The 15,115-nt window shown below is 45.4% G+C and overlaps 1 protein-coding gene across 1 annotated transcript in view; it reads left to right on the top strand.

Moving 5' to 3' along the window:
* The window catches only part of ZFP91 (ZFP91 zinc finger protein, atypical E3 ubiquitin ligase), a 92,640-nt gene that overhangs the window by 36,863 nt on the left and 40,662 nt on the right, over positions 1–15,115 (top strand). The window contains exons 5-6 of the mRNA XM_068255580.1: positions 10,082–10,183; positions 14,623–14,727. Of these exons, the coding sequence (XP_068111681.1) occupies positions 10,082–10,183; positions 14,623–14,727 (207 nt within the window). The remainder of the gene's footprint in view (positions 1–10,081; positions 10,184–14,622; positions 14,728–15,115) is intronic.

The raw sequence follows: 15,115 nt of genomic DNA, 5'->3' as shown, positions 1-15,115 counted from the left end.
ATCCCCACCTTTTCTGCCCACCAACAGAGCTTTCTGTTGGTGGGTTCTGATCACTGCATGTTTTATTTTTATTTATTTGTTTGTTTTATTCCCAGCTTTCCCTCCCTCCCCCCGCCAGCCAATCACAGCAATTGGCTGTTATGGGCATCAGCCTATGACAGCCGATTGCTCCTGATGCTCTGTAGGGAACAGCCGAGTGACACGACTGTCCCCAGTACAGCGCTGTCTTAGATCGCAGTGCTGTACATTGAAAATAGACGCGTCTCCTAGCGGCCGCTGGGAGCTGAGCTCCGTCATTCAAGTGGAGATGCACGTGCGATTTCCTGCAAAACTCCACCCTAGGACTGGAGCGGTCGGCAAGCGGTTAAAGAGACTGAAGCCAAATAAAAGCAATGCTTTTAACGTTTATTAATGTTAAGCACTATAGCTAGTGCTAAAACTCTGCATCACCGTAGCAAAACGAGGGGTTTATAGCCACCAAATCCCCTGTGCTAACTGCGGGGAGTGCTTCCTGATTGAGGCAGAGCTTATGGCTGTAGCTCTGCCTCTTCGTGCATCAATCCCCGCCTCTCCCCAGCCCCTTATCAGTCTACCTTCACTGAGAGTGGCGGGGAGATGCGGAGTCCGCGGGCTGATTGACGGGAATGGAGGCAGAGCTGCAGCTCAAAGTTCTGCCTCCATGGGCCCGGCGGATCGCTCAGAAGCAGCCGTATCAGTCCGCCGACAGTGCGTACACACGCCGGACTGTCGTTGGCACACCCACCCAGCGGGAGGTAACGACGGACCCGTCGTTGCCTCCAGTCCGGCGTGTGTACGCACCTGAAGAGTTGAGAAACTCCAGTTGTTATCTCTATGCAAACAAGCCATTAAGCTCTCCGACTAAGTTAGTCGTGGAGAGGGCTGTTATCTGACTTTTATTATCTCAACTGTAAGTGAACTGTTTACTTTTTCTCTGCTAGAGGAGAGGTCATTACTTCACAGACTGCTCTGAAAGACTCATTTTGAATGCTGAGTGTTGTGTAATCTGCACATATTATAGAATGATGCAATGTTAGAAAAAACACTATATACCTGAAAATAAAAGTATGAGAATATTTTCTTTGCTGCTAATCTAGTAATTATTCATAGTACACAACCAATTCACTATATCATATATTTTTTTCGCTTCAGTGTCTCTTTAATAAAAGTTAAAAGCATTAATTTTATTTGGCTTCAGAGTTTCTTTAAGTGAACTTGTGTCAAGCTGTGTACAGTGCCCCAACCTTCTCTTCAGCAATATTTTTGAAAACTAAGCCTGAGAGCTTAGAGAAAGTCCTTCTGAAATCTTCCTGCTACGGGAGCATGACTACATTTTTATTTAGGTAAGGTCCTTTTCCCTGGTAGCACTGTACAGAGTGATATATAAACAATGGGGGGTTACATAAATGCATACATAACTCATGCATAGTACAGACAATTAAAAGTATTTTGGTAGAACAAAGAAAAACAGTAGGGGAAGGACCGTGTCTTTTAGCACTTGCAAAGAGAAGTATAGAGTTAAGATGCTAGGTAGATGGTAGAAGATAACTGAATAGGCATTGGGTCTTTAATGGCAAGTTCAGCACCTTGAAGTAAAAGTAGAAATGCAAGACTTTAGCGCTATCATTCATAAAAGTGTGTTCAGTAAAAAAAATCCCGGCGCGAAAATACCGCATTCGGTATTTTAGACTTCTTTGTGCTCATTCATAAAAATGTTTACAGTTGCGATAGCAGTGCGGTGATTTCCCGAACTAGGCTGCCTCTAGGCTTGCAGTAACATGAGAAGCTGCCTGAGTTGATACACTTTCTCCGTGCAGAGACAGCGTTACAATAAATGAGGCACCCCCAGCTTCCCTTTAGATGTGCATTTTTTAAAAATTGCCTCTGTTTGCCCTGAATCTGCGCTGAATCTGTCTATTAGTCTTTCTAAACAATCTATTTAATTGCCACAGCTTAGAAAAACTTCAAGAAATGTTACACATGCAGGCTTTCTGATGTAAAAAAAACATATGACAACAGGTACCCAAGAGGTTAAAAAACACAGCCTGGGTATTCTGGGAAGCCTTTTTTGCTCTGTTCTCACTGCTGCTACCTGGGAGGTCTGTTTCCATTAACTTGGCTGTTTCCGCATGCTTTATCGCCTCTTCCAAGGGAGCGGTATTCTCCGTCCTGATACCGCCTGCTCTAATCTTTATGAATTGACATTTAGTGACATGTGTTAAGATGATCACCGCACAAGGCGGTAAATTATAGCTCTGCTCGGGAATGCCAGCTTTTCATGCGGTAACCGCTTTTATGAATGGACATTTTGCTAAGTGGTCGGTAAAGTCAGCTGTTTTCAACATTACCGCATGCGGGAATGCTTCATGAATGATAGCCATTGTTGGCCTTTGGTGCAGCATTCCAGCAAACCGGGAAGCAAGGTGATGCTTGCCTCTCTGAGGTCTCCTTCCAGTCCTTGCTTCTTCTGTTGTCTTTTTACAAGATTATTCATTGGTAATGTGTAGCAAGATATCCAATGATGTCCACCCATCCCTGCCTCTTCTGCTCATTGCTATGGTGATTGGTTAATGGCTTTTTCGATCAAACCCAAATGATAGAGCAGACTCTTCGGAGGGCGGTTGGTATGGAGGACATGCTAGATTTTTGAATATCAGTATCTTCACCATCAGCATTACAAACTAGGAAGAGAAGCTGAAGACCAGTGGGGACCAAAGGTATTCATCCTTGGAAGATAATTATTTCCTTTTTTCCCCATAGTTTTTATTTAAAATTGTACTTCCTTTGTGTGAGTAATCCTCATCTAGTTTTTTCTCTTGCTACTGCCAAAGTGTAGGTACTGAAAGGATAAGCCGCCGCGGAGGATTTCTTAGGCCCTGGTGGGCCGATTTGCATAATTTGTTTTGTCACACGCAGCTAGCACTTTGCTAGCTGCTTGTACTACATGATCGTCGCCGATCCGCCGCTACCCGCCGCACCGCATTCTGATCATCGCCATGGCGACGGGGGAAGCCAAACAGTAAAACCCGTTCTGAACGGGATTTCCTGTTTGCTCTGATCGCCGGAGGCGGTTGGAAGGGAAGGGGGGTTGCCGCTGCACAGCGGCTATCATGTAGCTAGGCTAGCTACATGATTTAAAAAAAAAAAAATGTTTTAAGTGCTGCGCTGCCCCCTGGTGGTTTTAATAGACCACCAAGGAGGTTAACCACTTGAGGACCTAGGGCTTTCTACCCCTTAAGGACCGGCCACTTTTTTTCCATTCAGACCACTGCAGCTTTCACGGTTTATTGCTCGCTCATACAACCTACCACCTAAATGAATTTTGGCTCCTTTTCTTGTCACTAATACAGCTTTCTTTTGGGGCTATTTGATTGCTCCTGCGATTTTTACTTTTTATTATATTCATCAAAAAAGACATGAATTTTGGCAAAAAAATGATTTTTTTAACTTTCTGTGCTGACATTTTTCAAATAAAGTAAAATTTCTGTATACATGCAGCGCGAAAAATGTGGACAAACATGTTTTTGATAAAAAAAACCCATTCAGTGTATATTTATTGGTTTGGGTAAAAGTTATAGCGTTTACAAACTATGGTGCAAAAAGTGAATTTTCCCATTTTCAAGCATCTCTGACTTTTCTGACCCCCTGTCATGTTTCATGAGGGGCTAGAATTCCAGGATAGTATAAATACCCCCCAAATGACCCCATTTTGGAAAGAAGACATCCCAAAGTATTCACTGAGAGGCATAGTGAGTTCATAGAAGATATTATTTTTTGTCACAAGTAAGCGGAAAATGACACTTTGTGAGAAAAAAAAAAAAAAAAAAAGTTTCCATTTCTTCTAACTTGCGACAAAAAAAAATGAAATCTGCCACGGACTCACCATGCCCCTCTCTGAATACCTTGAAGGGTCTACTTTCCAAAATGGGATCATTTGTGGGGTGTGTTTACTGTCCTGACATTTTGGGGGGTGCTAAATTGTAAGCACCCCTGTAAAGCCTAAAGGTGCTCATTGGACTTTGGACCCCTTAGCGCAGTTAGGCTGCAAAAAAGTGCCACACATGTGGTATTGCCATACTCAGGAGAAGTAGTATAATGTGTTTTGGGGTGTATTTTTACACATACCCATGCTGGGTGGGAGAAATATCTCTGTAAATGACAATTTGTTAATTTTTTTTTACACACAATTGTCCATTTACAGAGATATTTCTCCCACTCAGCATGGGTATGTGTAAAAATACACCACAAAACACATTATACTACTTCTCCTGAGTACGGCGATACCACATGTGTGGCACTTTTTTGCACCCTAACTGCGCTAAAGGGCCCAAAGTCCAATGAGTACCTTTAAGATTTCACAGGTCATTTTGAGAAATTTCGTTTCAAGACTACTCCTCACGGTTTAGGGCCCCTAAAATGCCAGGGCAGTATAGGAACCCCACAAATGACCCCATTTTAGAAAGAAGACACCCCAAGGTATTCCGTTAGTAGTATGGCGAGTTCATAGAAGATTTTATTTTTTGTCACAAGTTAGCGGAAAATGACACTTTGTGAAAAAACACAATTAAAATCAATTTCCGCTAACTTTTGACAAAAAATAAAAACTTCTATGAACTCACCATACTCCTAACGGAATACCTTGGGGTGTCTTCTTTCTAAAATGGGGTCATTTGTGGGGTTCCTATACTGCCCTGGCATTTTAGGGGCCCTAAACCGTGAGGAGTAGTCTTGAAACGAAATTTCTCAAAATGACCTGTGAAATCCTAAAGGTACTCATTGGACTTTGGGCCCTTTAGCGCAGTTAGGGTGCAAAAAAGTGCCACATGTGGTATCGCCATACTCGGGAGAAGCAGTACAATGTGTTTTGAGGTGTATTTTTACACATACCCATGCTGGGTGGGAGAAATACCTCTGTAAATGGACAATTGTGTGTAAAAAAATCAAAAGATTGTCATTTACAGAGGTATTTCTCCCACCCAGCATGGGTATGTGTAAAAATACACCTCAAAACACATTGTACTACTTCTCCCGAGTACGGCGATACCACATGTGTGGCACTTTTTTGCACCCTAACTGCACTAAGGGGCATAAAGTCCAATGAGTACCTTTAGGATTTCACAGGTCATTTTTGTTTCAAGACTACTCCTCACGGTTTAGGGCCCCTAAAATGCCAGGGCAGTATAGGAACCCCACTAATGACCCCATTTTAGAAAGAAGACACCCCAAGGTATTCCGTTAGGAGTATGGTGAGTTCATAGAAGTTTTTATTTTTTTGTCACAAGTTAGCGGAAATTGATTTTAATAGTTTTTTTTCACAAAGTGTCATTTTCCGCTAACTTGTGACAAAAAATAAAATCTTCTATGAACTCACCATACTCCGTACGGAATACCTTTGGGTGTCTTCTTTCTAGAATGGGGTCATTTGTGGGGTTCCTATACTGCCCTGGCATTTTAGGGGCCCTAAACCGTGAGGAGTAGTCTTGAAACCAAATGTCGCAAAATGACCTGTGAAATCCTAAAGGTACTCATTGGACTTTGGGCCCCTTAGCGTACTTAGGGTGTAAAAAAGTGCCACACATGTGGTACCGCTGTACTCAGGAGAAGTAGTATAATGCGTTTTGGGGTGTATTTTTACACATACCCATGCTAAGTGGGAGAAATATCTCTGTAAATGACAATTGTTTGATTTTTTTACACACAATTGTCCATTTACATAGAAATTTCTCCCACCCAGCATGGGTATGTGTAAAAATACACCCCAAAACACATTATACTACTTTTCCTGAGTACGGCGGTACCACATGTGTGACACTTTTTTGCAGCCTAGGTGCGCTAAGGGGCCCAACGTCCTATTCACAGGTCATTTTGAAGCATTTGTTTTCTAGACTACTCCTCGCGGTTTAGGGCCCCTAAAATGCCAGGGCAGTATAGGAACCCCACAAGTGACCCCATTTTAGAAAGAAGACACCCCAAGGTAATCCGTTAGGTGTATGGCAAGTTCATAGAAGATTTTATTTTTTGTCACAAGTTAGTGAAAAATGACACTTTGTGAAAAAAAACCAATAAAAATTATTTTCCGCTAACTTTTGACAAAAAATAAAATCTTCTATGAACTCGTCATACACCTAACATAATACCTTGGGGTGTCTTTTTTTTCGAAAATGGGGTCACTTGTGGGGTTCCTATACCGCCCTGGCATTTTACAGGCCCAAAACCGTGAGTAGTCTGGAAACCAAATGTCTCAAAATGACTGTTCAGGGGTATAAGCATCTGCAAATTTTGATGACAGGTGGTCTATGAGGGGGTGAATTTTGTGGAACCGGTCATAAGCAGGGTGGCCTTTTAGATGACAGGTTGTATTGGGCCTGATCTGATGGATAGGAGTGCTAGGGGGGTGACAGGAGGTGATTGATGGGTGTCTCAGGGGGTGGTTAGAGGGGAAAATAGATGCAATCAATGCACTGGGGAGGTGATCGGAAGGGGGTCTGAGGGTTTGGCCGAGTGATCAGGAGCCCACACGGGGCAAATTGGGGCCTGATCTGATGGGTAGGTGTGCTAGGGGGTGACAGGAGGTGATTGATGGGTGTCTCAAGGTGTGATTAGAGGGGAGAATAGATGCAAGCAATGCACTGGCGAGGTGATCAGGGCTGGGGTCTGAGGGCATTCTGAGGGTGTGGGCGGGTGATTGAGTGCCCTAGGGGCAGATAGGGGTCTAATCTGATAGGTAGCAGTGACAGGGGGTGATTGATGGGTAATTAGTGGGTGTTTAGGGGAGAGAATAGATGGAAACACTGCGCTTGGGTGGTGATCTGTTGTCGGATCTGCGGGCGATCTATTGGTGTGGGTGGGTGATCAGTTTGCCCACAAGGGGCAGGTTAGGGGCTGATTGATGGGTGTCAGTGACAGCGGGTGATTGATGGGTGTCAGTGACAGGGGGTGATTGATGGGTGATTGATAGGTGATTGACAGGTAATCAGTGGGTTATTACAGGGGAGAACAGATGTAAATATTGCACTGGCGAATTGATAAGGTGGGGTCTGAGGGCAATCTGAGATTGTAGGCGGGCGATTGGGTGCCCGCAAGGGGCAGATTAGGGTCTGATCTGATGGGTAACAGTGACAGGTGGTGATAGGGGGTGATTGATGGGTGATTGATGGGTAATTAGTGGGTGTTTAGAGGAGAGAATAGATGGAAACACTGCGCTTGGGTGGTGATCTGATGTCGGATCTGCGGGCGATCTATTGGTGTGGGTGGGTGATCAGTTTGCCCGCAAGGGGCAGGTTAGGGGCTGATTGTTGGGTGGCAGTGACAGGGGGTGATTGATGGGTGATAGGTGATTGGCAGGTGATTGACAGGTGATCAGTGGGTTATTACAGGGAAGGACAGATGTAATTAATGCACTGGCGAATTGATAAGGGGGGGGGGGGTCAGAGGGCAATCTGAGCGTGTGGGCGGGTGATTGGGTGCCCGCAAGGGGCAGATTAGGGTCTGATCTGATAGGTAAAAGTGACAGGTGGTGATAGGGGGTGATTGATGGGTGATTGATGGGTAATTAGTGGGTGTTTAGAGAAGATAACAGATGTAAACGATACATTTGGGAGGTAATCTGACGGCGGGTTTGCGGGCGATCTAATGGTGTGGGTGGGTGATCAGATTGCCCGCAAGGGGCAGGTTAGGGGCTGATTGATGGGTGGCAGTGACAGGGGGTGATTGATGGGTGATAGGTGATTGGCAGGTGATTGACGGGTGATCAGTGGGTTATTACAGGGAAGAACAGATGTAATTAATGCACTGGCGAATTGATAAGGGGGGGTCTGAGGGCAATCTGAGCGTGTAGGCAGGTGATTGGGTGCCCGCAAGGGGCAGATTAGGGTCTGATCTGATAGGTAACAGTGACAGGTGGTGATAGGGGGTGATTGATGGGTAATTAGTGGGTGTTTAGAGGAGAGAATAGATGTAAACAATGGATTTGGGAGGTGATCTGATGTCGGATCTGTGGGCGATCTATTGGTGTGGGGGGGTGATCAGATTGCCCGCAAGGGGCAGGTTAGGGGCTGATTGATGGGTGGCAGTGACAGGGGGTGATTGACGGGTGATTGACGGGTGATTGACAGGTGATTGACAGGTGATCAGGGGGATAGATGCATACAGTAAACAGGGGGGGGTGGTCTGGGGGGGGGGGGTCTGGGGAGAATCTGAGGGGTGGGGGGTGATCAGGAGGGGGCAGGGAGCAGGGGGGGGATAAAAAAAAAAATAGCGTTGACAGATAGTGACAGGGAGTGATTGATGGGTGATTAGGGGGGTGATTGGGTGCAAACAGGGGTCTGGGGGGTGAGCAGGGGGGGGGGTCTGATGGGTGCTGTGGGCGATCTGGGGCAGGGGAGGGAGAAATCAGTGTGCTTGGGTGCAGACTAGGGTGGCTGCAGCCTGCCCTGGTGGTCCCTCGGACACTGGGACCACCAGGGCAGGAGGCAGCCTGTATAATACACTTTGTAAACATTACAAAGTGTATTATACACTTTGTATGCGGCGATCGCGGAGTTAACATCCCGCCGGCGCTTCCGTATAGCCGGCGGGATGTTGCGGCGAGCGAGCGGTGACAGGCGCCGGCGGAGGATCGCGTCACGGATGACGCGATCGCTCCGCCCATGCCCTTAAATGGACCGCCGCCTCTGTGGGTGAGGCCGTCCTGCAGGGCTCCACTTCCCCGCCGCCCCTGTGTAGTGGGCGGTCGGGAAGTGGTTAAAGAGACCTTGAAGTGAAATGTGGCATGATGAGATAAACTTGTGTGTATAAACTGTACCAATCCTACCTTGAACTTTCCTGTGTTCCCTGCTAAAAACGAATTAGCAGTTATAAAAACCTCTGCTTGGCCTTGAAAGCACTTATGGTAGCAGAATAGTTATGACAAATTTAATGTCATAATTTCTCTGCATGGGAGCTGAATAAAAGGCAGCCACGTCAGTGTGAGGTTTAATATGGTCTATACTTTACACCTAGATTTTCAGCCTATACGTATTGGGGTTCCGAAAATGCTGATTTCAGGACTAAATTTACATATTAGAATTGCTTACCTGAAAGGTTTACTTTTGCTTCCGGTTTGCTTGAAAGGTGCTTTTATTGGTTGGTGGTTAGCAAGACAGGGCTGGGGAGAGAGGTAAATTAGGAAAGTGGAGACCATGTACCTAATAAGTAAACAGGAAAGGACTTGGAGTACAGCAGACAACAAGCCTGCACAAAGTGGAGATGAAACTGATCTGCCTCCTTGTTGTAGATAAGGGATTTAATGAAAAATGTTAAAGGCAGAGGATCTGCACAACAGCCGTGATTTTCTCCATATTACTCTCAGTTCAGTTTGCCTTAGAAGGGACCCTGAAGTAAACTTGAACAATATAAAATGAGCATACAATAAAGTGCATAACCAGTCGGTGGTGTAGTGGTTAGCACTCTCGCCTTGCAGCACTGGGTCCTTGGTTCGAATCCCAGCCAGGCCAAAATCTGCACCGAGTTTGTATGTTCTCCCTGTGTCTGTGTGGGTTTCATCTGTCACAAAAACATACAGATAAGGTAATTGGCCTAAATTGGCCCTGAACTATAATGGACATGTTACTATGGTATGGATTAGATTGTGAACTCCAGTTAGTGACAAGTGGCAGTTAGTGAGAAGACCACATACTATGTTAGGTGGTGCTGAAGATGTCGGCGCTATATAAATACTAAGTAATAGTAATATTTACCTTCAGAGAAAACTAGAATAAATGTTGTTATTCCCTTTGACATTTCAACTTTCTCTGATTCTTAAACGTTTTAGAAGCGTTAAATAGTGGGATCAACCTACTTCTATACCCATTAACTGACATAGCAGCACCATGAAGGGGCACAGCCAGGGGGTTCATTTCCATTCTCGTTCTTCCTGTTGCATTAATTAATTGTATAATGTGCTTTGTTTCTATCCCCTGGCTTTTCTTTGGGGTTTACTTTAAGCAGCAGTGATATTGTTATTATTATATATATTCGAATGTCTAACTTGCTGTTTGTCTCTTACTTCTAATTTGTACTTTAGTGAGGCAGAAGAAGATGATGAAGATATATTAATTAGTGAGGAGGAAGTTCCCTATAAGGACGATCTTACTGATGAAACCTACAGGCCTCCTCAGTTGGAAAGGTATTGCTTGTTTTGTTACCTGCATCTTGTCCTATTCACTTTGTTCCATTTGCTGTCTTCTCATTTTGAGTATCCTGCCATTTAAAGTGGAACTGAAGTCAGTTTATTTACTTATTTTCCTATGAGAGCGCAGTTACTGAGTTCCACACAAAAAAATGTTTGTGTAAAAAATATATTTTTACCTTTATGAAATCCTGTTTCCAGCTTTTGCCCAGCCCTTTTTTCTTTTGGTGTGAAGAAAATAATCAAAACACTAACTTGTGAGCATCCAGCATCACCTTGTGGAAAGCTGGAAAAATAACATATGGTAACACAGTTTTAACTGGAGAATGATTTTAATACAATGATGGGGATTCAAAGCCACTTTAAAGGGAACTTGTAGTATAAACTATAGCAGCATAGGGTTATCAGCGGAATGCCCCCTGGGGGCTTTGAGACTGGCTGCCTGCTCTGCCTCTGCTGCCACATAATTGTATTCTGTGAAACTGAAGGTCTCATTCTAGTTTAGGTGAGATGGTGTAAGGCAGGGGTCCCCAACGTCCGGGCCGCGGCCCACTGCCGGTTGCCAGCTGGGCCGCGGCGGGTCTGGCCTCTCGCCCCCCTCCCCCCGCGGCTGCCGCTCCTGTCACATATTCCCCGTAGCCGCTCTGAGGAATGCAGCATCTCCTATTACAGCAGCGCTTCCTGCGCAGCTGCTGTAAGGAGGGAAGAAAGCGGGGCAGCGGCTACCTGTAGCGGCGATCGCCGTTACCATGGAAACCGGCGCTGTCTCGCTTCCTCCCCTCCTTACAGCAGCTGCGCAGGAAGCGCTGCTGTAATAGGAGATGCTGCATTCCTCAGAGCGGCTACGGGGAGTCTGTGACAGGAAGCGGCCGCCAGCTCATAACAGGTAACAGAAGCGGGGGGAGGGGGGCTACACTGGGGCACTATACTAGCTATCCTGGGGCACTATACTAGCTGCACATGGGGCACTATGCTAGCTATACTGGGGCACACTGGGCACTATACTAGCTATACTGGGCACTATACTAGTTGCACATGAGGCACTATACTAGCTATACTGGGGCACACTGGGCACTATACTGGTGCACACTAGGCACTATACTAGCTATCCTGGGGCACACTGGGCACTATACTAGCTATCCTGGGGCACTATACTAGCTATCCTGGGGCACACTGGGCACTATACTAGCTATCCTGGGGCACTATACTAGCTATCCTGGGGCACACTGGGCACTATACTAGCTATACTGGGGCACACTGGGCACTATACTAGCTATCCTGGGGCACTATACTAGCTATCCTGGGGCACACTGGGCACTATACTAGCTATACTGGGGCACACTGGGCACTATACTGGTGCACACTAGGCACTATACTAGCTATCCTGGGGCACACTGGGCACTATACTAGCTATCCTGGGGCACTATACTAGCTATCCTGGGGCACACTGGGCACTATACTAGCTATACTGGGGCACACTGGGCACTATACTGGTGCACACTAGGCACTATACTAGCTATCCTGGGGCACACTGGGAACTATACTAGCTATACTGGGACACACTGGGCACTATACTAGCTATCCTGGGGCACTATACTAGCTATACTGGGGCACACTGGGCACTATACTAGCTATACTCGGGCACACTGGGCACTATACTGGTGCACACTAGGCACTATACTAGCTATCCTGGGGCACACTGGGCACTATACTAGCTATCCTGGGGCACTATACTAGCTATCCTGGGGCACACTGGGCACTATACTAGCTATCCTGGGGCACTATACTAGCTTTACTGGGGCACACTGGGCACTGTACTAGCTATACTGGGGCACTATACTAGCCGCACCGGGGTACCTAGACTCCCTATACTGGGGCAACTGTGCTTGCTGTGCCGCCGCGAATACCACCCCCCCCCCCCCCCCCAAAAGCAGGGGAATTATCTCTCAATGACAGCAAGTAATGTAATGCAAGTCATTTTTTTATACCCACATATCCATAATGACTGCTATACACGACAAATACAGTTTTCAGCTTGCAGAATAATGGATTCTGACATGTATATTGCAGTTTTATGCTGTCCAGCTATCACCCTTGCAAGGTATAGAAGTTCATGGCACAATGGAGTAGCAGCAATTAAACTAGTCATGTTATTGAGGACCATTGCAAAACTTTGCAAAGTGCTGGATTTCATTCTTAAAGGACAACTAACTTTGTGATTGACATGAAAGACAACGCTCTCCTATAATCACGCTGCTCAGGGAGTCAGTAAGTCTGCATTGGGGAGGCCGTGCTGTGAAGCACTGCATGGATTAATCCAATTACTGTCCAAACACAGGCAGCGTGATAATGGGAAAGCAAGTCTTTTACTCATTGCATAATTGTGTTCCTTTCCTATTGTTTATAGGCCATTCCTCAAGCCAAATACTTTTTTGTTTTAATACTCTAATTCCCTATAAACTAAACAAGCCTCGCCCACTTGTTTTCAGAGAGCCTTGGCATTTTCAGACAGTAGCAAGGGCTCATGGGAGCTCAGTCTGGGCAGGAGGAGATGGAGGTATTACTAGCTAGAGATTTCAGAGGCAGAGGGGAGGAGGAGGGGGGATTAGGTTTTTTTCAGAGGAGGGGGGGGGGGGGGGGTTCGTTTTTTTTTCAGAGGCTGAGTGCAGGGTGTAATGTTTACAAACAACATGGCTGCTGTCATTGTCTCACAGGAAGAAATAATCATATTCTATTGAAGCTGTTTGAAGCTAGATTTGCTGTGTAAACCTTAGATAAGATATATAGACAAGTTACTTGTTATAGTTAGTTTTTCATCTCGGATCCGCTTTAAGGAAAAAGAAAAGTACTGTTTTACACTCAATGGCCCATATGCAATTCACTTTTTCACCTGAGTTTTCTCCTAGGTGATAATTTTAAACTTGCCAATAAAATTTATTTTAAGCCACCAGCAAGCAAGAAAATACTCAAAATAATTTTAATAGTACTTTCTTGCCTACTTTTTTGTACTTTTTAAGTTGAAAAGTGCTGGAAAGTTATTTTAAATTGAAGATGAAAAATTATCTCCTAGGAGAAAACTCAGGTGAAAAAGGGAATTGCATATGGCCCAATGTCTTTTATTTCAAAGACTCTAATATTTATTAAAGGGGGTAATAGAAAAAAATATTATTTTGATGGTTGTCCTTTAAAGTAAACCTGTAATAAAAAAAAGTGCCCTTAGGGGGGTACTTACCTCGGGAGGGGGAAGCCTCTGGATCCTAAAGGGGCCTTCCTGTCCTCCTCAGCCAGAGCGATCCAGCGCAGACACCACAGAACTGTCTGCAACCATTCAATCCTGTGACACCTCTCATGCAGGCCCACTTGCAGTTTTCTGTTTGGGCTCAGGTGGAAATAGCCAAGCCCGGTCGAATTTGCTCTACTGTGCAGGCGCAGACCCCTCGGGCCCGTGTCGGCACCTTGTGCTTGCACAGTAGAGCAAACTAGATCAGGCTTGGCTATTTTTACCAGAGCCCAAGGAAAAGCCACAAGTGCACCTGCATGAGGCGCGTTACAGGATTGTTCTGGGTCTGGAGCCAGCTGACTACTGCACTTGAGCGCACTTTCAGGGCATGCCAATGCTGGAACAGGGGTGCTGAGAAGGACAGGATCCAGAGGCTTCCCCCTCCTGAAGTAAGTACCCCCTAGGGTAACTTTTTCTTACAGGTTCATTCACTTTAAGGGCCTGTTTCCACTAGAGTGGAATCCGCAGCTTTTCCCTGCATGCAATTGTCTCAATAGGCTTTCCGTCCGAATTGCATGCCAGTGAGATTCGGATGGCATGCTGGATCCCCATAGACATGCATGTTACCAGGGCAAAGGCGAGAGAGGCTCCAGCCTCAGGGCGCAGTGTAGGAGGGGCACACAGCTCACTCAGCTAGCATTCCCCTATTGTGTTTGAAGCAGAGAGATATAAGAAAAGGGGATGCATGGCAGTGACTGCTAGCCATATAACTAGAGATGAAGGTGTTGGGGCCCTGGGGAACCTCTTAGTCTAACAGCAATCCGTGTGTGTGTGATAGCGGGGAGGGGGGGGGGCGCACTTTGGTGTCTTAGCCTTGGGTGCTAGAGGACCTTGTCCGGGCTTTGCATGGTACGGCTATAGCGATTTGACAGCGGCTTCACAACAGCACGTGTCTGATTCGGAAATGGTTGCAACACCACAGTGGAGATAGGCCCTTAATCTGAAGGTGTTTACAGCTCATCAGTGCAGCTGTTTTGAAGGGACATTACTGTAGTTTAGATTTTACAGACGCCGCTAATGAAACCTTTAGGATATTTTAATCATACTTGTACTAAGCTGTTAGAAATTCTGAGTAGGTGAGAACGTGCGTACATTACAAGGTGTGTTGTAAAGTATTCTGCTCATTTACCTTTGCTTGCTTTTACTGATTCACCAGCGATGATGAAGAGGAAGAGGAAGAAGATGAAGAGGATATCATTAGTGAAGAAGAAATTTATAAAGATGATCCTAGAGACAAGAGCTACAGAGCCCAAATAAACAGGTACAGCTGTTTATGTGTACAGTCTATAATACTTCTTCAAGGTTATGCGCAGAAACAAAAATCTCTGCAGACTGGGAGCCCGGGGGTAAAATGAAATGAACTACACATCTGTGCTTGTGTGCTCTTAGTTTAGATTTACTAGATTAAAATGGAGCCAGTTTTGCACACTCTATAAAGTGATCAGCATAGATTCAGAATTGGTTGTCTCCCTAAGATACCCAAAGAAAAATATGGTAGTTTCAACTGGACAACTTTTTAGGTTCTAGTACAAACACTTTCTTCAGTTCAGATGAAGCATGGGAAGTACCCAATCACTTATGTAGAGATAATTCACTTATTGTACATCTGAGAATTTCCTATATCTAATTTAACTGGTGGGTAGGAGGAG

The sequence above is a fragment of the Hyperolius riggenbachi genome, chromosome 10, assembly GCF_040937935.1.
Source record: "Hyperolius riggenbachi isolate aHypRig1 chromosome 10, aHypRig1.pri, whole genome shotgun sequence".
Taxonomy (NCBI): domain Eukaryota; kingdom Metazoa; phylum Chordata; class Amphibia; order Anura; family Hyperoliidae; genus Hyperolius; species Hyperolius riggenbachi.
The sequence above is the reverse complement of the archived record's forward strand: the minus strand, read 5'-3'. Positions and strand labels throughout refer to the sequence as shown.